The sequence below is a fragment of the Syngnathus typhle genome, linkage group LG2 (genome assembly GCF_033458585.1).
Source record: "Syngnathus typhle isolate RoL2023-S1 ecotype Sweden linkage group LG2, RoL_Styp_1.0, whole genome shotgun sequence".
NCBI classification, from domain to species: Eukaryota; Metazoa; Chordata; class Actinopteri; order Syngnathiformes; family Syngnathidae; genus Syngnathus; species Syngnathus typhle.
Genome location: NC_083739.1, coordinates 6,254,848 through 6,277,674, shown reverse-complemented (window position 1 = coordinate 6,277,674; position 22,827 = coordinate 6,254,848). Strand labels below are relative to the sequence as shown.

Below are 22,827 nucleotides of genomic sequence, written 5' to 3'. Positions count from 1 at the left end.
CGTGTGTATAGGAGTCGTAGTTTATGACTTATTTTGTGGCTGTTTTTTTACATTTAATTTCTTTGTCAAAGTGGTTTTAAACATTTTTTTTTCGTTATTCTGTGAGTCATAAAATAGTTTTGTTTCTTCAGTTCTAGTAAATGTTGCAGAAACAACTCATCAAAAATAATGTGTTGTCTTGCGTGGACAAGTGTTGCAATTGCATGTTGGGAAACATCATTTAATTATCTGAAAATGCCAAAGATAACGCCCAGAACTGTAAAATGAAATGTCTTTCACAGGCAACATTTGTCGCCCACAAAATTGTGCAATACTCCCAGAAGCCTGGCAGGGTTTCCCCCCCCCCCCCTTCGGCATAAGAAATTAAATTTTGATCACCCACACCAAAATGTCACTGTACTCATTTCAAAATGTCAATGTCATTTCTTTCGCTGCATCAACATGGAGACCAAAACAGTCAAACCACAAGGAAGTCAAGTCACTTTGCTTTCACACGTTCAATTCAAGATACTGTATTTTTTTTTCTTTACAAAATGAAATAACAAAAAAAAAAAAAAAAGAACCATGTCATACACAAGAGCTGCTTTGGACATTTACAGAAGTCATTTACACACGAGTTCAAATGAGAATGAAACACTCGAAGAGGCACAAAAGCAACTGTACTCTCAAAAATAATCATGACGATGTCACTTATGTGACAGGAAAGCATTGTGCTACTTCTGGTCAAGCGTTAACATTATGTTAAACACTGAGCATCTTTTCAACATTATTAAACATTGGCTCTCTGTAGTTCACGCAAATGACATACTCACCATTGAAACATTTACACATAAAATGTTGACTTGTTTACTCACCCTCAAAACAAGAATACTTGTCTTTTTTTTTTTTTTTATAAACAACTGCTCAGTTCCAAAACACATCTTTCCGTTTGATACTGTATGTTCAACCTATGTAAAGTTCGACTCTCTTCTAGCACAGGTATGACTCCTTTAACACAAATAGTAACAGTAGTGAAGAGGAGGGGAAAATGGCCCTGGTGGTCTGCCCGAGAGAAACTGGGGGTGTGCATAGATGTTACAAACCTCTTCCCCGCGCCTCTTTAAGGCAGGTCATTTGAACTTTGCCTCATCTTTTTGTTGTCCACTTGAGTGCTAGACGTACCTGCAGGATCACATCTGGTGCGGCGTACAAGGAAGATCAGACCACACCGACAATATGATCTTCATTGTCCTTTTTGTGCAAATTCTGATGTAAACAAAGACCATCGTAGGTTGAGGAGGACACGCTACGGCGGTACGAGAGGCGAGTTGACAAAACGTGCTCCTTTGACAAAATTGTGGAATAAATAAGAGGCGGGGAGAACGAAACTGCCAAGTTTCCTGTGCTTTTTGTTGGGTTTAGAGTCCAGCGATTTACTTGTGCACACTGTGGCAGTTTCTGATGTGCTTCAAAGTTCAACTGGTTTAGACACACCGGTTCCACGTAGAGCACCTTTGAGGGCCCATTCACACCTGCTTAATGTCATACGTGCTATTGCCTTGTCAGTGTCACCAATATGTCGAAAAGAAATGTACAAAATATAGACCACATCCCACACAGCCTTCAACTATGCAAGGACAGAAGTGTATTCATCTAACATCTTTTAGCACTGATATCATTGCAGATAGGTATGTACACGTTAAGACCTTCGAGAGCCAGAGTGGAGTCATCATGAGGTGGCGCAGTTATTTCTTGTCCTATTATAGCTTCATCTACAAAACACAGGATTTTGATCGCACGGCCTTCCAAGTGATTGCACAGGCATCGCACGTCCGTTCAGGAGGAGCTGGAGATGCCTCAGTGAGCTGAGCTCCTGCTGTCACCATGTCAGTACACCCAGGACACCGGGACCCATTGAGGGGTGTTACACGCCAGCTCCACAGCCTCCTCCAGCAGGCGCAGGGTGTCGTCTATCTCGTTGTTGATGATGGTCTGGTCAAAGTAGTGAGCGTACGTCTGCTGCAGCATCTCCGACTCTTTCTGGAGCCGCTGCAGGGAGTCATCCTGGCAAAAACACATTCATGTCATGAGGTAATGAGGAGGAAAAGGCGATCCATCACTATGCAGTGCTTGACAGGTGTGCCGCTGGCTAAACAGAAACTCAAAAGGGCTCTTGGGATTTGACGCTACACAACCCACAGAGTCAAAGGCGCACAACATAGGCACTTAGTACTTACAGGCAATTTGCGACACCACTTGGGAACCTCCATTGGAAATGGAAAAAAAGGCATGCCAAAGAAAGAAAAAAAAAAAAAGACAAACGCACTTAAAGCAAAGAGGGAATGTGATAAATGCACTGAGTACATGAAAGAGAGAGCTGTGCACACCTGTAGGGGAAAGGTGCGTACGAGAATAGTCGCGACTCAAAGAAGGAGGAATGTACCGCAGACTGGCTACGTTTACATGGACGCATTTATTCGGATTAAAATCCTGATCGGAATAAAAATGCTTCATGTACACACCCCATTTGAAATATTCTAATTGGATCAAGACCATCTCGATCAACATTTGATTCCAAATGAGAGGGGTTAATGATACGATCAGAGTGCAAGAAAATGCTTTGTCCGACATTTTGGAACAAACTGCCTTTTACCGAGCTGGTTTTGAATGCATACAAAAACACGCACAAACATCAACAAGTGAAGGGAAGCCACGTGAAAGCCAATCACTGTACCTCTGTCAGGCTTGGCGTGATAGTGGGAGCTGCGATGAAGACGACATAGGGAGCAAATTCAGCTGTTCTGAGAATCTTTAGTGCCTAAAATGAGGGAGACACAGAGAAACACTGAACAAGTCTGTGTAGTTTGCTTTGCCTTTTACCATTTTCATGTACTACCAACATTTATCGTTTTGTGCTAATGGCCTTAAGTTGAGAGACTTGAGGTCATGATTGAATTCTGATGGTCATTTTGGGCTGTGTGCTGTACTTCACCTGTGGCTCCACATCCAGAATGGAGATCATGCCCTGAGCGTGGATCTGCCGAATAGTTTCCAGCCGGGTTCCGTACATGGCATCCTCATGACTGCCATACTCCAGGTAGTCATTGTTACTGATGTCCTGCATCATCTGGTCATGTGATACAAAGTAATAGTTCTTTCCGTTTTCCTCATCCTTCTTTGCAGGCCGAGTCGTGTCTGATGGAGGCATAAGAAAAAGGTTCATCTTCAACTATAAAAGTCAGGATAGACATTTAGACAGTATGCAAGAGAGTGGTGTGTGTGTGTGTGTGTGTGTGCGTGTGTACATGTATTTCTTACGAGGGATGGGGTAAGCAAAGCGATCTGGATGTTTCGTGATAAGCGTGTTCTTGATGTGCCTCCTTCCAACTCCATGTGCACCTGAATGGAAGCAAAGGTGTTTTTTGAAATGACAGCTTCATCATCATAAGTGAAAGCAGACCTCACCAACCAGACTTACCGAGCAAAACGAGTGTTTTCCTCTTGAAGGAAGGCAACTTGACCACTTCCTCATAAGTCACCAGATCTAGTTGATCAAACACTGTCGAAATAGAGGGCAAACACTTGCTCTTAATCTATTGTTCAAAAACGAATTACTTCTAATCTGGCTCCGAGAATACCAACCCAAGATTAAAAAAAAGGCTATGGCGACAATCATTTTACGACAGTATTTGGCTGACTAAAAATAGGTATTTGCATTCCAAGGTCTAACATATTTGGGAGGACGAGGAATAAAAACAAAGAGGAGGAAAAGACAGAAACTGGATAACAGCACTCTGGAGTTACTTACATGCAGCCAAGTCATTGGGTATGAGACAGCATGAAACATGGGCAGAGGGTGGGAGCGCAAGGGTTAATAAAACACACATTGAAATAAAAGGAGAAAAATAATGTTGCATCCAAAGCAGATATGTCTACAGCAGGGGTCACCAACCCGGTGCCCGCGGGCACCAGGTCGCCCGCGGCGACCACATCAGTCGCCCGCAGCGACCACATCAGTCGGCCATAGGCCAGTTCTAAAAATAGTTTACAGTACACTGGTGAAGAGCATGCAATGCCAGGCTTCCCACTAACATTAATATTCAGAGTCTTCACACAGAATATCATTAATAAAAATATAAAATTAAAGGTACACTGTGCAACTTTGTTATTTCAGAAGGGTATTATCAAAGTGGTCGCCCTTTGCATTATTCGGTGCCCTTGAAGTAGCTCCCAACTTCAAAAAGGTTGGTGACCCCTGGTCTACAGGTTAGTCAAGAATAACGCTGACTTAGGTGAAGGTCTTTGAGGTAAGAGGCAAGGCAGGACACATTTCAGGTTGCATTTTGAATCTTAACAGCAGGATCTTGTGAATACAAATATAAATTAGCACACAATTCAGTCAAGTGACTGCACTGTATAAAGACCCGGACTTTTTAAATATGATCAAATACAACTACTAGAACATGTGTAAACTGGTGTTTACTATATCAACGCCAAAATACTAGACTACGCCAAAATACTAGATTACACTTTGACCGGAACGCATGTGCATTTACCTGCATTGTGCTTGGCCAAGTACTTGTCTTTATACTGTTTCTTCTTTTTGCCAAACCACGTGCAACTGGCTTGCTGTTCCTGCTTGGTCTTCTCCATGGCTATACATGCCACGCGCCTGTGAACACCACATGAAATGTGAGGCCATGCTTGCACATCAGCATAAAAGCAAATCTGGAAAGCGGTCATTTTGTCACTCACCACTCCTGCAGCTCTGGGGAAGGGATGAGGCCTGCTGTACCGTTCTTGGTGTTCTCCAGCTTTCCCTGCCACCAATTGTGGTCATCCTTGGAGATAATCTGAATGATGTCACCCACCCTGAAGCCAACGCCTGCTTCCTTACAAGGTATGAGGTCATCTTTTGTCGGGTCATACTCAAACTGAGCGCGAACATAGATCTGCGGGGGTGGAACAGTAAAGACGTGGTTTTTGTATCATCATATATGAAAGGCATAGATTGGTTTCAGCTGCCCACATAAAAATGGAGTGACTGCTAAAGCAACATTTTACAAATACAATGTCAGCACACTCTGATCACGAACCGAACCAAAGAGAACTGAAGAGAGAGTTACTGGCTAGTGATGGTAACTGCTAGTATCAGACATACGTCTAATCAGAGTGAAGGCATTGATTTGTGACGAGAATTGTGTGAGTCGGGATCTACTTCTACGTGCTTCCTCTAGTAGACATCTTACCTTAATGGACAATTTGTCCTGGATAGCGGGTCTGGAGATCTATGGAGTTGAGAGCATCACACACTTACACACAAATCATGCAGTAGAATATGTTGTGGGGCACACACACAAGAGGTGCGCAGCAAGCGATTCCCAACTGTAAGCCGAATTGTCTGTCTATATGCCATCGGTGGTACGTGTGTGTCACTTTTAAGCATTCAGGTAGTTAATCTTTGGAACGTTGAGGTTTAAATGGACCGTTAATATGAATCCCCATCGAGTTCTAAGCGGGGCACAACAGATGCCCTGCAGCCAATAAGTGTCAGCAAGGCGTGTCGTGAACTAGAACTCAGAATGGAGTCAACACTGCAATAGTGCGCTTAGCTGAGTCAAGCTAACCTTAAATCTCCCGAGTCCAAGAAGTTAAACAAATTTAATGTAATGGTTGCTGTATGTACATGCAGACTTTGATTACGCTCATTTGGTGCAGTTCGCAATTGCTTTTTGGAGCAAAGGGGGAAAGACAATTAAGTAAAGATTTGCTGTTCAACTCACCTGACGAGCTTTGGGCTGAATTGTTGCTGGCAGATCCTATTGGATAACCAACGTATCCTTGTAAATATTAATAGCATAATAGGAAATTGCAGTGCATGCACAACTCACCAGAATGGAGCTAGTGACACTTGCATGACCATTAGCAGCCGAATGTTGAGACAAATCTGGCGACTCCTTCTGCAACACAAACATTTTCCTATACTTTTGTTCATCACGAACCACGTACGAAGACTTGGAAGCATACCAGGTTTTGGTTCTGTACCTCACAAGATTTGGACTGGGACCGGTAACTGGGTACTATCTTGAATGTGATGCTTCCCCTCATTTCCCTCTGTAGATAACAAACAGTTTAAAACTTGTATGGAACTCTAAATGTCACATGTGACGTGATAGGCTCCTATTGAACTAGCACAATGTAACTCGGTTGCCAACTCACAAGCATTTTTTGGAGCTGTTCCACAGTTTGATTGGCAACGCTGATGCCATTAATCTCTCGGATTTCGTCGCCTACATGCAGGGTCCCTGAAGTTGAGGAGCAAAAATTGAGGCCATTTACATGAAATAGCATGAAATCAAAAGGGAACTCACCTTGCCGATGAATCATCCCACCGTGCATGATTCGAGCCACGATGCAATGGTTGAGCTCATTCATTTTCAGCGTAATGCCCTGTGAAAAACAAATGGCTGGTCTGAGAGAAGTTTTACTGAGTGAGCGGGGTCGACGAAACTATAAGATGATTTCATTTCGTGTGTGTGTGTTTGTATGCACCATGGCCTCATCTGTGTTCTTCTGAAACTGCACCAGGCGGACTCTGGTAACATTCTCCAAGTCCATGTCTCCGTTGGTGCTGTCTGGTGAGTCTCCGTTCAGGTAAGGGGATGTGGGCGGTGGGGTCACTCGAAGCGCCTCGTCACTGTAGACCTCATGGGCTACCACATCGTGGGTCTGTAGTAGAGCCTTAAAAACACAAAAAGCATTCATTGAAAGCTAAAATACACACCCAGTATGTGTTTTGGTGGAAGCCTTTACAGAGTGTGGCTTACACTAATCCTCTGAGGCCACCGATCAAGTCACTGACCCTTTGTGTTCTAACTAACATCTACAAGCTGCCAATCCTCACCAAGAGGCCAACATGCTCGCTGACACATTCAAGGAGGGAGAATTAAAGTAGCTAGCCCTACAATGGAGCGGAGAATAATAATTCAGAGGAACACCGTTGTTAATTGCAAAACATTGACTTTCCCACAGCAACTGACCGTATTACAAGAAACTCTGGGATTGTTCAATGTGGATACAAACGAAAGAAAAGAGAGCTATTTACTGGGATGTGCGTATGTGTAAAACAAACAGCGTGCATGAGATTGCAAGACAGTGCGGGCTAATTGGATTGAAGTCGACCACAAGTGTGTCACAATAGTGTACAGTACTTAACACCAATTGAACATGCACATCCAATAATACCGTGTGTGTGCGTGCATGCATGCGTGCATCCATAAAATTGCTCATGTAGGGTTAGGTCAAAAACCTTTTGTTTCCAAAACCATTTTCAGGAAACCAAGAAAACGTCATGTTTGTTGATCCATTAACATTGCATTGTCAAACAGAAAAATATGTTAAGTAACTCAAAATCAAGGAAAAGTCCAAATAAATAAGTCACAATTTGTGACAGAGAATTTAGGGACTTGTCCAAAATATACATATCAACCTGAGAACAAAAGCAAAAGACCCTGTGAAGATGCTGGATGAAGCTTTTAAGGGTGTATAATGCCCTGACATGGGCTCAAAGGCAGAACCAATTACTCAAAAGGAAATGTAAAGACAAAACCTGTATACCTATATGAGTAGCATTGTTCAATTTGGAGGGAAAAGCAAATTTAAAAACAAGCATGTCCATAATTTCCAGTAACAACCCAAGTTAAACTTGCTTCTTCCCCGAAATACATAGAACTTAGTCTCTCAGTCATAATTCCATGAAGAAAATACTACTTTCATTTTAACCAGCATGTCATCCCCATCTTGTGGCATCTTAGGGTATTATAATGAGTTTTTCAGTGAATAGCTGAAGATAGCTGCAGAAGGAAAAAATGTGACTAGTCAAACTTGTCAACTCTGAATATAGGTGGGGAGGGGGGGGGGGGGGGGGATTTAACTTAAACACTGCAAATTCACACGACTGCAAACACTCAATACACCCAATATACAGTACATACACTGGATATTAATCAACAAACTTGCTCGGCATTACATTTGACACCGCAGCAAAGAAAAATACAGAAAAGGTAGTTTACCTTCAATGGAAAATGCCCTCCACATTTCTTGTGAGACTGTGATCAATCTCTGGGTGAGTCCACAACCTTGCCTCCATGATACCCATTAGAAGAATACGCTCAACATTAGGCAGAAGCCCCTCTGAATGACTTCTAGCCATCACTTCTGTCGCCAAGCTTTTCCCTGGCAGGTCTAACCTCACTAACCCAGATCAGGTGTTAAGCAGCTTTGTGTGGCCAGGGTAGTCATCCGGATTGCATACAGCACTCTTCTGACACAACAGCGTGTAAATGCGCTCACGCACCCTGGCACGCACACGAAATCCCAAATCAACTTGCATCCAGTTTTTGTGTCATAATTAATCATTCTAACCTGGAAAAAAGGTCTTACCAAAAAAAAAAAAAAAAAATTGACATTCATGACTGATCACAAGCGAGTGTTTGTCTGTGCGTGCCCACACCATGAAGTGCGGCTGTGTTAGGATCCTTCTGAGCTCCTTGGCCTCTGTGTTGTCTGGATAACACGAGACTGTCTCGAGTACCTAGAGGAAAAAAAGCAAATATTTTTAGCGCTGACACAAAGACCCACAACAACACTTCAACTTGTTCATGACAGCAGTGGTCCCTAATCACTGGGCTGCCGACCGGTACCGAGTGGGTCGCGGAAGACTACACAAATGAAAGAGAAAAGCAAAATCAGACTTATTTGTTTGGCGAGGGGCTCTCCAATGAGTCACCTTCAAAACTGATTCGTCAACTAATTAAATGGCTTGGGATCATCATACTAGGTGGCTAACTGCACAGCTAAGGCTAAAAAGGCATTCAAAATTGGAGAAAAAAAAAAACAATCAGTTCACATTGATTGATGTAAGACTGCATTCATCACACGCACGCACGCACACACAACGAATAGATCTTTATTGTCATTGTCACACATGTACAACGAAATTTAATTTATCTAATTAATTTCATACACACACACTTCCCCATTCAGCAGCAGAGAAAAGGTTAGGGACCACTGCATTAAAGTACTGTGTCTGAAACTTGCATGAAGCTGACCTCTTTGGCTCTCTGCACTCCATCACTGGGAGGATTTCGAATTTGTGGAGACGACCTGGTGTTGATTTTGTCATATAACTGCAAAAGTAGAAAGCACCACAATGAAATGACAAGCGTGGGTCATGAACTCACAATATCAATTCTGGTGTGACACGAAAATCTAAGCTGATGAAGGTCAACTCACATCTAACAGGGTGTGGAGATGTTGATCCTGGAAGACACTGTGGAGAAAATCCATATCTTTCTCGCTACAGTCTGTCAAAGCATGAATCTCCTCTAGACTGTCCAAAACCTGTGATACTGCCCCTGAGTAGGCAAACACAAACAAATTAGCCAGCCAAAATATCAAGCAGAAACACTCATATTTACATACACTGACCAAAACACCGCACAAAATACACACAGCAGTCATGGTACATGTACCCACAGAAACAAAAACATGACAACAATCAAGCAAGAAGGACGGATGCACAATCACAGTACAGGCAAAGTCACAACAACAAAGAGAGGTAAACTAATGAACCCAAGGTACCTGCTGCATTGCCCACACATGCAGCAAAACCAGAGAAACAGTAGCAGTGGCATCAATAGGACATTAGAAAAAAAGTCAGCGCTCAAAATCAAACAAATGGTTGATCGGAGCAGCACATTGACACATAGGGAAAAATAGATGGAATATTCTGGCATTTTGTTAACGACACTCTAAAGCTCAACAACCAAGACCGTACAGTATAACGTTCACCCTCAACATCTATGCTTTTGGTTATCTCAAGGGAGTGAACGCTTTTGGAGCAAAAGCTCACGATTCATTCAAGGGCATAAAAAGGGAAACACAAATGCAATTAAAAAGGGACAGGGAGTCGAAAAGGTTCTAAATGTGGGTGGGGGGCAGAGGTACGTACTTTCTGCAGCGAGCAGTCCTAAGAGCAGCAAAGCACAAGAAGAGAGACTGGCATTAGAGGAAAGTTTCACATGTGTTTTGATTTCACAATAACAGGAAAGTGTATGTAAGGAGTACATGGGGCATACGGCGACAGAAAGAGCAGCTGCAGCAGAGGGGAAAACTAACATCAGCAGAAGCCAAAATAAGCTGCTAAGATGCTCCAAGCAAGCTCCAAGAACAGGAGCATGTCTAGGACAGACGACTGCAACAAATGGAGCGAGAAAACAAGCGCGGCTCGATGACTCGGCAAACCTGTGTCGAGTCACAGGTGGCTACATATGTAATACTAAGTTTATTTATTTGATATTTCAATGAGCTTTTAAGATTGAAGACATTGCATTGCAAATTGTATTTATTCAAATTTGCTGGTGTGTGGGTTTCAAGTAAGTGGGAAGGAAAAAAAAAATGCATCTGCAGTCTGCAGCTGTATGAAAGGAAGTGAGACTTGACTGAGATGGGGATGTGCAGCTAATGCGGAATCAGATTTCACAGAAACAGGAAGTTCTTCTAACCAGACAGCTTGTGGTCACTTCAAAGACAACAGAAACCACCTAATAAGTACGAATTTACACAGATCTTTGGGTCAATACAATTTTTTTTTTTTATAAATAATTATTGACAACCAATTGCCTAACAAATTAATCAATTAATCTTTTGACAATTGATTAATCATTTTTTAATTTTGTTTAATTCAAAACTGTCAAAATATTCACATTTGCAGCCTTTTGGATATACGTACTTATAAAACATCTGCAATCTGATATTACTTTACAAAACAATGAAGGATTTTTTTACCTCTTTTCTGACATGTTATGGACCAAACCAGCAACTTAATCTAAATTTGAAACCATATCGTTTTTTTAATGATGGGAAATTAAACCGAATTTATCAGATTCATCATTAATCAACATATTTACCAATTATTAAAATAATTATTAGTTGAGTGCAGCCCTAATTTATTGCAATACAAACCCCTCTGAAATGTTAAAATATTGTTTAGAGATGCTGTCCCTACAGGAATTAAATACAGAAAGCAAAGAGTTGTTGTGATAGCTACCTGAGGAGGTTGGGTCATCTGAAAAGTCATGAAGCTCCTCTGGAGGGTCACCGTAGTAGGAATTAAACTTGTGGCTTGACACAGCAGCCAGCACTGCACCCTAAGGAACCGCAAGAAAATAAATGATGAGCCACGGTGAGGTTGATGGGACACGTCCCCTCTGTTCACTTTCTTTGATCCACAAATTGCTGACCTTCAGCTTCCTCCTGGCGTTGAATTTCCTCAGCTGTTCCACCGTTTCAGGAAGGTGGATCTTGTAGGCGTACCTGTCCCTCTCCTGTGGCAACAGAGCTAAAGTTAACACGTGCACACACGGCAACTATGACTCGATGCAAATGATTCAAATTTGCCTTCAGCCAAGGGTGGTTGAGAGCTTCGTAAACGGTGATCCTTTCTGCGGGGTCTAGCATTAACATGCGTCTCACTAGGTCTTTGGCACTCTCTGAGATGTGGGCCCATTGACGTGGGTTCATCTGGACAACACAAAGGTTTGGAAAGACATATGAAGCTTGAAACAGCGGCGAGAACCACAATGGCTGTTTGCAGGCAGTGGGACAAAGAATAACAGACTTCCTGCTGTGACTGCATCTGCCACACATTAGTCATGCAAGAAAAACAGATAACACCTCAGTGTGCCATGCTCTCACAGTGAGAGAACGTCCAGTGCTTTTAAAGACAAAAAGCTTTCGCTTCGTACAGTAATACCTAAGGGGCCACGGGAAAAATGATCCTACCTTGTATTTTCCCTTGATGATAGCCTCAAAAAGCCGATCCTTTGTGCCATAGAAAGGCAGGCAGCCTGACAGGAGAATGAAAAGGATCACGCCGCATCCCCACACATCCACTGGCTTCCCGTACGGCTCTCTCTTGACAACTTCCGGAGCCATGAAGTGGGGAGTACCGACACGACCTGAAAAGAGCAGTCGGAGTTACGAGTTTGAAGAGACACCATTCTTGAAGATAGTCACAAAGAGTAAGATGCTCTAAAGTGCAGATTTACCTCCAGCTACCAGGCCCGACTCTCCCAGTTGTATTGCCACTCCAAAACCTCCTAGTTTGACTGGAGCAGAATTCTCCTTGGAGGCCAGCAACACACAGTGGGGCTAGATACAGACACATATAAGTAAAAAAAACAAAAAAACAACAACAACAAAAACAAAACAAGGGTCGATTAAATGTCAGGTACAAATTGTGAAATGGGCACCATCATATTGAAATTCCAAGTTTTCCAACTCCTCTGTGCAGTGTGCATGTATGAACTTGACACTGTTTGTCAACACTGACTGTCATGTGTTCTCCAATAATACCAATTCATGTATCAAATGTATTTCACACAACAAAAAGGATGGCGGTGTTTCATTTGCAAGTACAAACTATTAAATATGTATTTAAACTAACCGCAACACAGCCAGGCTGTTAAATATTTAGGAACCAAAGCTCAGCATTTCTTGTATTTGCTTTTGTAATTTCCTCATGATGAGGGTGAGAAAGTGAATTTCTACGGAACATTATAAAATAAAAAAAAGGGGAGGGGGCACAGACAGGCTTTTTTTTTACTTCGCAGTCATTGCTGCAACAGTCACAAGTAGGAACTTGAAGAAAAGACTCAGACTGAGTGGCAGGCAGCCACAGAGACGAGAGAAGCAGCGACGAGTGCAGGATTCACTGGGACAGTGAGCGAATCAAGTGAAAGGTCCATAAAGCAAAACATAGAAAAGATTTTTTTCATCTTTCCATAAAGTCCTTCTTTTTTTTTTTTTAAGGTGATTGGAGTTGGGATCCCAGTACGCTTATCTTTCTTTGGACTTTCTCAAAAGTACAAGTGAATCACTTATGGTAAGTGTGTATCTACGGTCTTTATATTATGACTTTGTTTAAACAATTTGTTTGTATATGTCTGATTAATAACAGTAGATAAATATAGGCAATAAAATTTAAATAATAAAATAGAAAATAAAAAAATCGATGAATAAAAATAGTACAAGTTGCTATTGAGGAAGTACATGTTGAAAATATTTTATTGATTTGTTTGATTTCCTCAGAAACTGGTCCACCTCGAGGACACCAACCAAGCAACAAGCAAAATGAACAGCTCCATATCCTCATCAACGACTATATTGGTCAATACTGTTTTTGCTTACAATTCTCTGTTCTCACTCCCAGCTACATCTCCTCCAACAACCACTACTTTCTCCTCTGTGGCCACTCCGAAACCAACTAGTTGTTCATTAGATGACTCGGCTCTCCGTCTGCCACTGGCTGTTGTCTATTCCTTGTTGTTCCTCCTTGGCTTAGTGGGTAACCTCTTTGCCTTGTGGGTCTTCATTTTTGTTCACTCCAGCCATAACTCTTTGCGTGTGTTTCTTATCAACTGCGCGGTGGCAGACCTGGTCCTTCTGGCATGTCTTCCCTTCCGAATCATCTACCACATTATTGGGAACCGCTGGCTACTGGGACATGTGGCCTGCAAGCTGGTGGGGAATCTATTCTACATGAACATGTACATAAGCATCATGATACTGGGGTTTATCAGCCTAGATCGCTACTTGAGGCTCAGAGGGAAGGGCAGAGTGCGAAAAGGCTTGGGGGCACGACTCTGCGGATGTGGTTTGCCGTGTAGTTGGGTGGCATGTGGGGCACTGTGGGGCCTGTCTCTGGCAGCATTGGTTCCCATGATTGCCATGGCGGAGGACAAAGAGGAAAACGACAAATGCTTCCAATTCAAGCATCGAAGGCTTGCCAGTGGAAAAGCTTACTTTAACATTTTACTGGTGGCAATGTTTTGGTTTGTCTTCATCATGCTCGTGGTGTGCTATGCCAAGATCACCTACCAGTTAATGAAAGTGTCAAGGGACAAGCCAGAACTTCCCAATGCACGAAGATATGGATATACAGCAAAGAAATCCTTCTTTGTCCTTTTCCTGTTCACCCTTTGCTTTGGTCCCTACCACATCTTTCGGCCCGTCTACATATTCGCGCAGCTAAATGCGACAGTGACTTGTGAATACTTGCGTGTGGTGGATCACATCAATGAGGTCATGCTGTTATTGTCTGCCTTTAATAGCTGTTTGGATCCTGTTATGTATTTTGTTTTGTCTGGCTCGGTGCGCAAAACTGTCATCCATGCACTTGGAAACAGACTTGGCAATCGACTTTTCTTTCAAAATGAAACCCCATTCTACAGCTCCACAACAGAGTCCCGAAGGCCTTCAGCCTTAGCTTTACCAAGAACTGTGGACTGAGTTTCCCACACCACTGGTATTGACAGAACCATGACTTCAGATGAACGTATCACAATGGTGTGTTATTACTGTTCACAGACTTGTAAATAAAGATGATGGATTTGCAAAACCGCTTGGCCGCGCCCATTACCTTGCTTGGCAGTCCCGCAACGACTGTGACGTAATTGTTTAAAATACATAATAGGAAATGGATAAAAATGAACGGATTAAAGAATATCCCCCAAACTGATTATAACAGTATCTCTGCAGCACCTGTACCCACTACATCCAAACCGCAACATTACTGTCAGTAATCTAATTGATTTGTGGATGTAAATGTTGCATTAAGAGGGGCTGTCAACTCACCTTGACGTCACGGTGTATGACATTGTTGTCATGACAGTAGCGAAGTGCCTCCAAAATTTGCTTCATATAGTGGCTGCAAGGAAATAAATAGATGATGATTATTGACACCTGCAAATTACTCAGGCTAACAATATTATTGAAAATTTACTTTTTAAATACTTGGATACAGTGTAAAACAGTACAATATTGGAATGTCTCAAGTGCCTGCCTATTGATCAAGTGTAAAATTAAACCATTATTTTTATTGTGAGCTGCCGATTTCCCAAAATGTGTTGCGCTTTAAATTTTAACAGACGGCAATACAACTTCTCTGCAATTTGTGTTGGGTTGCATGCAGTTTTGCACAATAATAGATAAGTAATTTAAGTAGTAATCCGCCACACTTTAATACAATACTCAGACGATGGGTGTCTTACCTGGCCACAGCCTCACTGTACACAAACCCAGCATCAGCTCTCTTCACAATTTCAAAACAGAGGTCAGCTCCATCCATACTAGGAATGAGACAATAGTGCAGTTAGATTTTGGCTTTAAGCAGAATAATTCCTAGAAGTGAATAAATCGTGTATCACATTGTAAATTAGACTGCAGCAGAGTTTCATTACCTTTTATAATGATCATTTCCCATATTATTGTCATTAATATTATTATTGTCATCATCATTATTATTAGTGTTGTTGTTGTTATAAATTAGTATTATAGAACTAACTACACTAATATATCATAAATTCTAGTGGTGAGGATAAAGTCCAATGTACAGTAAGAACAAAAACCGTGTACCAATATTGGCTCTTCACACAGGAAGGATGCGGGTGAGCAAGTGCAGCATTTGCTTGCCAAAGGCTTAAATTCATCTTCCAGACACTTGAGCAGCTAAATATAGATTAATTTACATGAAATGCAAGAGTGATGCATGCACTCACAATTCGAACACCATGTAGAGCATGCCGTCCGAGCTGTAAGTCTCCAGTAGCTCCACGATGTGAGCATGTTTCAGCATGTGGCAGATGCTGGCCTCTCGCTTCAGATCTGACACGAGACAGGATGAGCTTTGAGTCGTGGTTACAATCACTCAATCAAGAAACTCAAGACATTGTGAACATTAGCAAAGCGTGAAAGTGAATTAATTAAAAAAAAGTGAATTAATGAAAACGTTTATCCAGAACTGAATATGTTCTGGATAAAATGTATCAGTGAGGCAACATTATACAACAGGTACAAAAAACATACTATTCATCAGTGTTCATTTTGATTTACCATGCAGGAAAAATGGCTGCTATTTTGTACACCACCAGAGGGCAGTAAAGAATATGTTCAGCAAGGTAAAGTTGTACCAGTGTCATTTTTCTGGGGGAATAAGAGGCCAAGATAATAATTGGGGGGAAAAAATATTATCATTAATATTATATAATGAATTCATTTCATTACATAAAACAAAAAAACAGACATGTTTACATCAATACGGAAACTAGAATGAAAAAGGCAGAGAGAAAAATAAATGATTCTGACCGTTTTAGCAGGAAATAATTAATATTTAATTATCTTTCATTTTTAAAAACATCCACTCAGAAATAATTCCATTATGATTTTTATACTTTTACACTCACCAGTACTATGAAGGGATTCATTTAATACCATAAAATGAACATTCGGCCATATCGATAAGCCTTCAGTCACTGTTAAAAGCAGTTATGCCTCTAAAAATGTGGTGGGGAAAAAATTATAAATAATCTAATAATAATAAATAACGTACTTTTTCATACCCTATTACCCATAAATTGCACTTTAATAAATTAAATAATGGCAGGCAATGAGCCTTTATTGAACCATTTAAAAACCTTGAAAAACTTACTGCCTTCCTCACAATGCCTCTTTTGTGTCTGCGCATTATTAGAGTGACAGCTTGAAGGGTTTTGACGGTATGGCATGTTTGTAAATGGTACTTTACAATTTGATTGCGCTGAACCTTGATTTGCGGAAAAGAGTGAATTGAAATTGCACTGTCAGAAAATTCACATTTCAGTCTTTTCCTCAAATCATTTAATCATCTTGCTTATGCGTAAAAACTCCCAAACAGTTGTCATTTTTGTGAAACCTTGTGCGCATTTCCCATTGACTGTTAGATCTGCAACATTGTGATTCAGTTAAAATTTTGAGTTGTACCAAAAGCATTGGCTGACCGGCGCTCACCCGTGAAAACCAGTTTCGGTTTGTGGTAGGCTTTTGGATCATGACAATAACATGCCACTTTATAGGATTTATGTTTATATTTTATACTTGCAAAGTGCCAAGTCCCAAGATACTGCAAGCATTTCTCCTCATATCTTTCTCTTGCTGTTGTTACTGGCTGCGGAGCTAATCCCTGACTGGGCTACTGCAGATGGCACATTGCGAGCGCCAACATGCATGTGAGCTTGGCATAAATGCAAACACGCAAATTACGTCCAACCTGAGACACACACCAGATTTGGGCATCAAAGTGTAATTTCTGGCAAGTTATTCAGTGCCCTTGTGTCCAGATTGGTTGTACCTTTGCCATCTGTTGTTCCATGTGCAGAAGGCTCAAAGTTGAAATATAAGCTTGGCGACAAGGACTGCACCCTTTCTCACCTTCAGTGCTGAGGCCAGGGCTGGAGGTGAAGCTCGCCACATCGACGATCTTTACAGCAAACTGCTGGCCAGTGTCCCTGTTGATGCAGCGGCGCACCACGCTGAAAGGTCCCCTACAATAAACACGAGACACAAATGAGACACCTACGCATGTGTAGTCAGCACACGTGTTCATAACGGCCATGTAGGAGGTTTGGCATATGGAAGTGTTACCACTGTCGCCAAGGGTAATTGCAGAGCAGTTGTAAGCTAAACCACTGTTAAACTTAATTAAAAACATTATTAGGAGGACATGGAGGTGGCAGATGTTGCTGTGCTTCCTGACATCCCGTTAGTTGTGTGGGAATATGATGTGCAAAAGGAACGAAGGGCAAAATAAAATATATAAATAAAATGCTAATAAGTGTGTGACAATAAAAAAAAATTCTGCAATTAATAAACAAATAGGGTTGGGTGGCAATGCCTGCTTTAATGCTTACGTACGTCCTATTTCTAACCATGTGGGTAAATTATGGGGACTGCATTGAAAAGCATTTTCAAAGCCCTCTATGGAAGAGGGGGAAGTGGTACTACTTCAATGCATAGAATAAAAATATGACTTAAATCTATCAAATGAAATCTATTAAGTCATGCCCACTAAAAGAGAAAGCGAGTCTGAGGAAATGCAAAGGGCATATGTCATGCTGACATCACCGCAGCTGTGGCATCATACAAAAAACACCCACACGCTACTCACATCCGGATAACAGCAGCCATCAAAAGACTTGCCAGAATTTAACAAATCATTACAAAGGTCTCCTTCATAGTTTCAATCAAAAGACTGGGTGACGGGCAGTTTTGTTCGAAAAGGATGTGGCGGACACCAGGGCACTTTGCTTTCAGCCCCTCAATTTCCTTTTCTAACCTAAACAGACACAACACGCGCAGCTGCAGACTCACCATTAGAGCAAAGAAAATTATTGGGTTTCATTCTCTCCCTGTGGTTAACCTACTAACTGGTAAAAATCCCTGTGTTTGTGTGGTCCAAACAGTGGGGTCAACTAAATCCTAAATACAACTGCATGTGGCGAAGTCAACTGTGGATGATTGCAATAGATCTCTTCAAACAGAAACAAATCTGGGTTTTTAAATATTATACACCATTAAGTTAGCGGGAGATTCTCGATCTTTTTGCTCAGTTGCATACTGTGTCTCTATGTTGCAAGCATAAACAATCAATGCACCTTCATACAAGCAAGGGAGGGATGATAGAATTGTGGTTCTGTGTCCCACCTGAGCAGATATACTAGATGAAGGAGGCCTTCCTTCTAACAACCAATCTTAATGATTTTGGTCCACAGTAGGACACTAAACAGCAACGCACAAGTCATTGGTGTGGATTATGTTGCACTCTAGAGAATGGCATTGTGTCAGATACCTCGAACATTACAAGCACAGAACAACCTCTCGTTACTTACACTAGTGGTTCTCAAATGGAGGTACTTCGGGGAGTACACGAGCAGGGCCCTATGGTGCGCAACTTTGAAAAAAACTGAAAATTAAAATATATGTTGTATGTCACAGGTGTCAAACTCAAAGCCCGGGGGCCAGATGCGGCCCGCCACATCATTTTATGTGGCCCGCGAAGACAAATTGTGCATCAAATTCATGTGTCATTATTCGAATTGCAAATTGTCTTCACTTTTAATAGTTTATTTTAAAATATTTGACCCGTTTTTACTCGTCTGATTTGAAAACGAGTTACTTGTCAGTTTGTTTTGTAGCTTTTACTGTATATAATATGAGGTGCTCATACATTTACTTGGGGTGATAGTCATAATGGCCCTCCGAAAGAAGCTATGACTACAATACGGCCCGCAAAAAAAAAATTGTTTGACACCCCTGTTGTATATGGACAACAAGCCAAAGTCTCCTCGTCTATTAAAAAAAAAAAAAAAAAAAAAAAAACATAAGCGACTTTTCATCACATTATCAACATCCCAAGACCTACGTGAAATGTCACAAAATGGGTGATTTGGAACAAGCATAAGAGCAACTGTTGCATTTTATTAATCAAAGCTGGCTCAGATTTCTCCTGCTTTGGTGGAACTGGACTCGCACCTAACCGTGGCACAATGTGACGTTTCAGCGGCAGATTAGTACAGTACAATACATTTTTATTTAGAATGCGCAGACTACAACTAATGACAACCTTATTGCACGATCGACAGTCGCGGCGACTCGTGAAGATAAGTGGTAGCGAAAGTGGGATGAATAACAAACACTTTGACACTGCACTGCGTCATATAGTAATACTAGTAAGTAACACTTGTTGGAACACAAGGTTTAGCTAAAGTAATATTTTTAATCATTTGATTGTATTTGGGTTTTTAATGTCTTTACATAAAAATGGTCATTAGAACTAAAATGCTTGGGATTTTGCCTGTATTTAAAAAAAGTGTGTGCATGCGCAATTTTGATACGTTATTGCGAAGTAAATAATTGAGTGTGATCTTTATGGAAGCATTAATAATAAATATATTGTATATAAAACACTCCCATGCGTGGACATACTGTAATGTTCCTGACAGAATTTTCAATGCTGTCAAGTGTGCTTTAACACTGGTGTAACCAAAAACCATCAGTGCTACAATTTAGTCGTGAGTCCTGATGAGACTTTGAATGTCCTTACAAAAGGAACATACTATATGCAAAAAAAAAAAAAGAACTTGAGCACAGCAGTTGGCTCCCTGCCATGAAGACTGACAAAGACGCTTAGTGAAGCACAAGGCCAAGCGTCTCACTGAAATGCCACTTAATGCACAATTGAGAAGTTCAGTACAAAAATGCAGAATTTAGTGTTGGACATTCATAATGATGTATTCTTTTTCATGGTTAAACAGATTTTTTTGGGTGGTTTATGCTTTTTTTCAAACAGTTAATGATTTCTTTCTCACTATTATTTTAATTTCCCTAGGTAGGGTTATTAATAAATCCATAATGGCATTTCAGCTTTACCTGTGCAAGTATTTGGCTTGTTATATTCAAATTTCTGTTGAATCTATGTAAATAAACTAAATTTAAAGCCTTGCTGTGTGGAGTCAGTAGGTTCTCTCCGTGCCTGTGTGGGTTTCCTCCGGGTGCTATGGTTTCCTCTCACATTCAAACAACATACGTACATATACATACATACATACATACACATACGTACATACATACGCATACATATATACATACATCTGCATAAATAAATACATACATACATATACATACATATATAAATATATACACACACACACACTTGTGCAAGTAAAGTCTATCCAATGAAGTGATGCCGTTTTGCATGCAGGGCATGTATGAAAAGACAATAGAAACTGGAACAAATTTTATGAACCAAAACAATAGATAACATATTTTTATTGTCCCCATTAATGTGTGGGATAGAAAAACCACCAATCTGCTGATTTATCTTGTTCCAGACTGCCTTCCACTCATGCATTTGGTTCAGGAAAAATGATCTCTTCCCTCTTCCGGTAACACATCCCAAGACACAAAAATTCAACTCCCTGATCCATTAACTTCCCCCCCAAAAAATCCACATTTCTAACAGTTGATTACGCAACTCCCAGCTTCTACAGTCAAGTTATCACAAGCTATCACTGCCCACTATTTTCTTTCCTAAATTAACTTAATAAGCTAGCTGGTGGGACATCAAGGTCCTGTTTCAGCCCCTTGCTTGAATTTGTGACAACAGGAAGACCTCAGGTAAGCTGCAGGGGCTAATGCAATGATCCTTCATACAATGTCATGATCTTAAGATCTACTACACTGAATGGCACGTCTCAATCAAGGTCTCAGCCATCTTCCAACATACAGGACCAATAGTAATAATTGACTATTGATTTGTGATGTTTTGACATATCATTCGTCGCTTGAGTTTAGAAGGAACCCTTTGGAGTTGTTTTGGGATGTTTCTTTTGAAAACGGACCTTTGCTGACTGAGCAAGCAAGAGAATTGCAAATTAAGCATTATAGTCTTGTGTCATTGAGCTCCAATTTTGCAGTCACGTGATTCCTCCCGCACGCCCACATTTTGAGTCAGTTCATATTAGCATAGGAATGCAGTGATGCCACGATCGTAATGAGAAAAACGTCCAGAATCAAGCAAGACTTTGTGCCAACACCAGACATCAACTGCAACTTTGTGGAAGAAGGACTACAACTGAGGAGAAAAAGATGATGAACATGTTCTGTTGATACTCACTTGCCAATCACCTCGCACAACTCGTAGACATCTTCGAATAGCACGTCGTCGTCCGCCATGGTCCAAAGTCAAACGGGGGAGCTCTACAAATAGCCCCCTTCCCAATAGTTTAGGATCTGATCTGCACACTTAATTAACGAGGGGGCGTGATTATGGCAGGTCGGTGACAGCGGGAAATGTGCGTCCCAAATACGATGAAGATAAAAGCATCGGTCACTACAGAGTCCAAGTTCGCCCGCCCCACCTTCTGGGGGTTCTGCTAGCCAGCTAGCGGGCTAGCTCAACAGGAACCACAGACCAGACCGCAAGGGTTGGAGATTTTCCTCCTTTGCAGGGAAACAATTACATGACTCCGATCCGCATCATTCCATCAAATTATAGTGCAAAGTGTTTGACACCATCTGCAAATCCTTCAAGATGTCCACTTCAGATGAGGGTGTTGAGCTTCAGCAATAGCTAATCGCTGTCCGAAATGCTGGGTTTTATGGGCTAGCTGACGATGGAATAGCCGGTTGACTCCTGGCTTGATTGCACTGTGCACGCCCAGTATCTCAGACGGTTTGCCCTATCCAAACGTATCATATGGGAAATCCCGCTCGCCGAATCGAAGCAGAAAATCTCCACTATGGAGTCGATCACAACGCCGCCGCATATGCTTCTTGTGAAATTGCATCCAACACCTCAAATGTTGCGTCCACCGTTAGTCGGATGCTGGCAGTCGCTCCGACTTCGTCAAATGTGTCGCCCAAGAACCCGATGAGCCAAAATGGCGCCCCCAGAAACGACCCGCACTCAATGCTTTAGTGACGTTAGAGCCAAGATGGCGTTCGACGGGCGTCTGATTTCCAGGCAACGGTTCCAGCCATCCAGCGTCATTTTTTTGCGCATGTGCCAGCATTCCTGCAGCTCCATGTCTTACGTCACCTTTTACCACATTGCTCGCTTCAGTGTATCAACATACAATGTTTGGCATGTCTGTCAGGGATGAATGCATATGGCGGATTGTTATGTTATTTTGACAGTGATTCCCTAAATCCCATGGGTTCAAAGGGAGGTTCCCCAGAAAAGGGTTGTCGTGTCTCTCGCCGTGGCTTTGCATCAGCCCCTCTCCTCGCGTCCACCGTTGGTATATAGATTTATCAATTGGCACTCTGATTGGCTGTTGATGTGGTCATCAATGCAGTACTGTACAATATGCATGTTGCCTGAGATCTGATTTCAACTATAGAAGTGAATTTATGGACAGTTTATATTATATGGGACTATATTATTACTGGGACTCTAATGTCAAGAACTGG

General features: G+C 41.5%; 2 protein-coding genes across 9 annotated transcripts; one reads left to right on the top strand and one right to left on the bottom strand.

The window, feature by feature from the left end:
• Positions 1–482: 482 nt before the first annotated feature.
• On the bottom strand, positions 483–22,318 carry LOC133146713 (peripheral plasma membrane protein CASK-like). 7 transcript variants are annotated; one of them, XM_061270726.1, is made up of 28 exons: positions 21,530–22,318; positions 17,287–17,399; positions 15,600–15,705; positions 15,093–15,170; positions 14,677–14,749; positions 12,090–12,192; positions 11,824–11,999; positions 11,440–11,562; positions 11,283–11,366; positions 11,090–11,189; positions 9,992–10,009; positions 9,274–9,395; positions 9,090–9,167; positions 8,492–8,572; positions 6,532–6,720; positions 6,351–6,429; positions 6,199–6,284; positions 6,025–6,093; positions 5,871–5,936; positions 5,763–5,798; positions 5,229–5,267; positions 4,735–4,931; positions 4,536–4,651; positions 3,458–3,538; positions 3,298–3,378; positions 2,972–3,174; positions 2,714–2,797; positions 483–2,043 (listed from the first exon to the last, which is right to left on the bottom strand). In XM_061270726.1, the coding sequence occupies exons 1-28, from the start codon at positions 21,586–21,588 to the stop codon at positions 1,867–1,869; spliced, it is 2,817 nt and encodes a 938-aa protein (XP_061126710.1). In that variant the 5' UTR covers positions 21,589–22,318; the 3' UTR covers positions 483–1,866. The 7 variants fall into 7 exon arrangements, with proteins under 7 accessions (XP_061126710.1, XP_061126682.1, XP_061126692.1 ...); XM_061270698.1 differs by having other exon boundaries at positions 5,871–5,939; positions 6,007–6,093; positions 21,530–22,317; XM_061270708.1 differs by having other exon boundaries at positions 5,871–5,939; positions 21,530–22,317.
• Positions 12,633–14,443, top strand: LOC133146746 (probable G-protein coupled receptor 34). 2 transcript variants are annotated; one of them, XM_061270759.1, is made up of 3 exons: positions 12,633–12,782; positions 12,853–12,925; positions 13,132–14,443. In XM_061270759.1, exons 2-3 carry the CDS (start codon positions 12,923–12,925, stop codon positions 14,329–14,331), a joined length of 1,203 nt encoding a protein of 400 aa, XP_061126743.1. In that variant the 5' UTR covers positions 12,633–12,782; positions 12,853–12,922; the 3' UTR covers positions 14,332–14,443. The 2 variants fall into 2 exon arrangements, with proteins under 2 accessions (XP_061126743.1, XP_061126751.1); XM_061270767.1 differs by having other exon boundaries at positions 12,660–12,925.
• Positions 22,319–22,827: the final 509 nt, after the last annotated feature.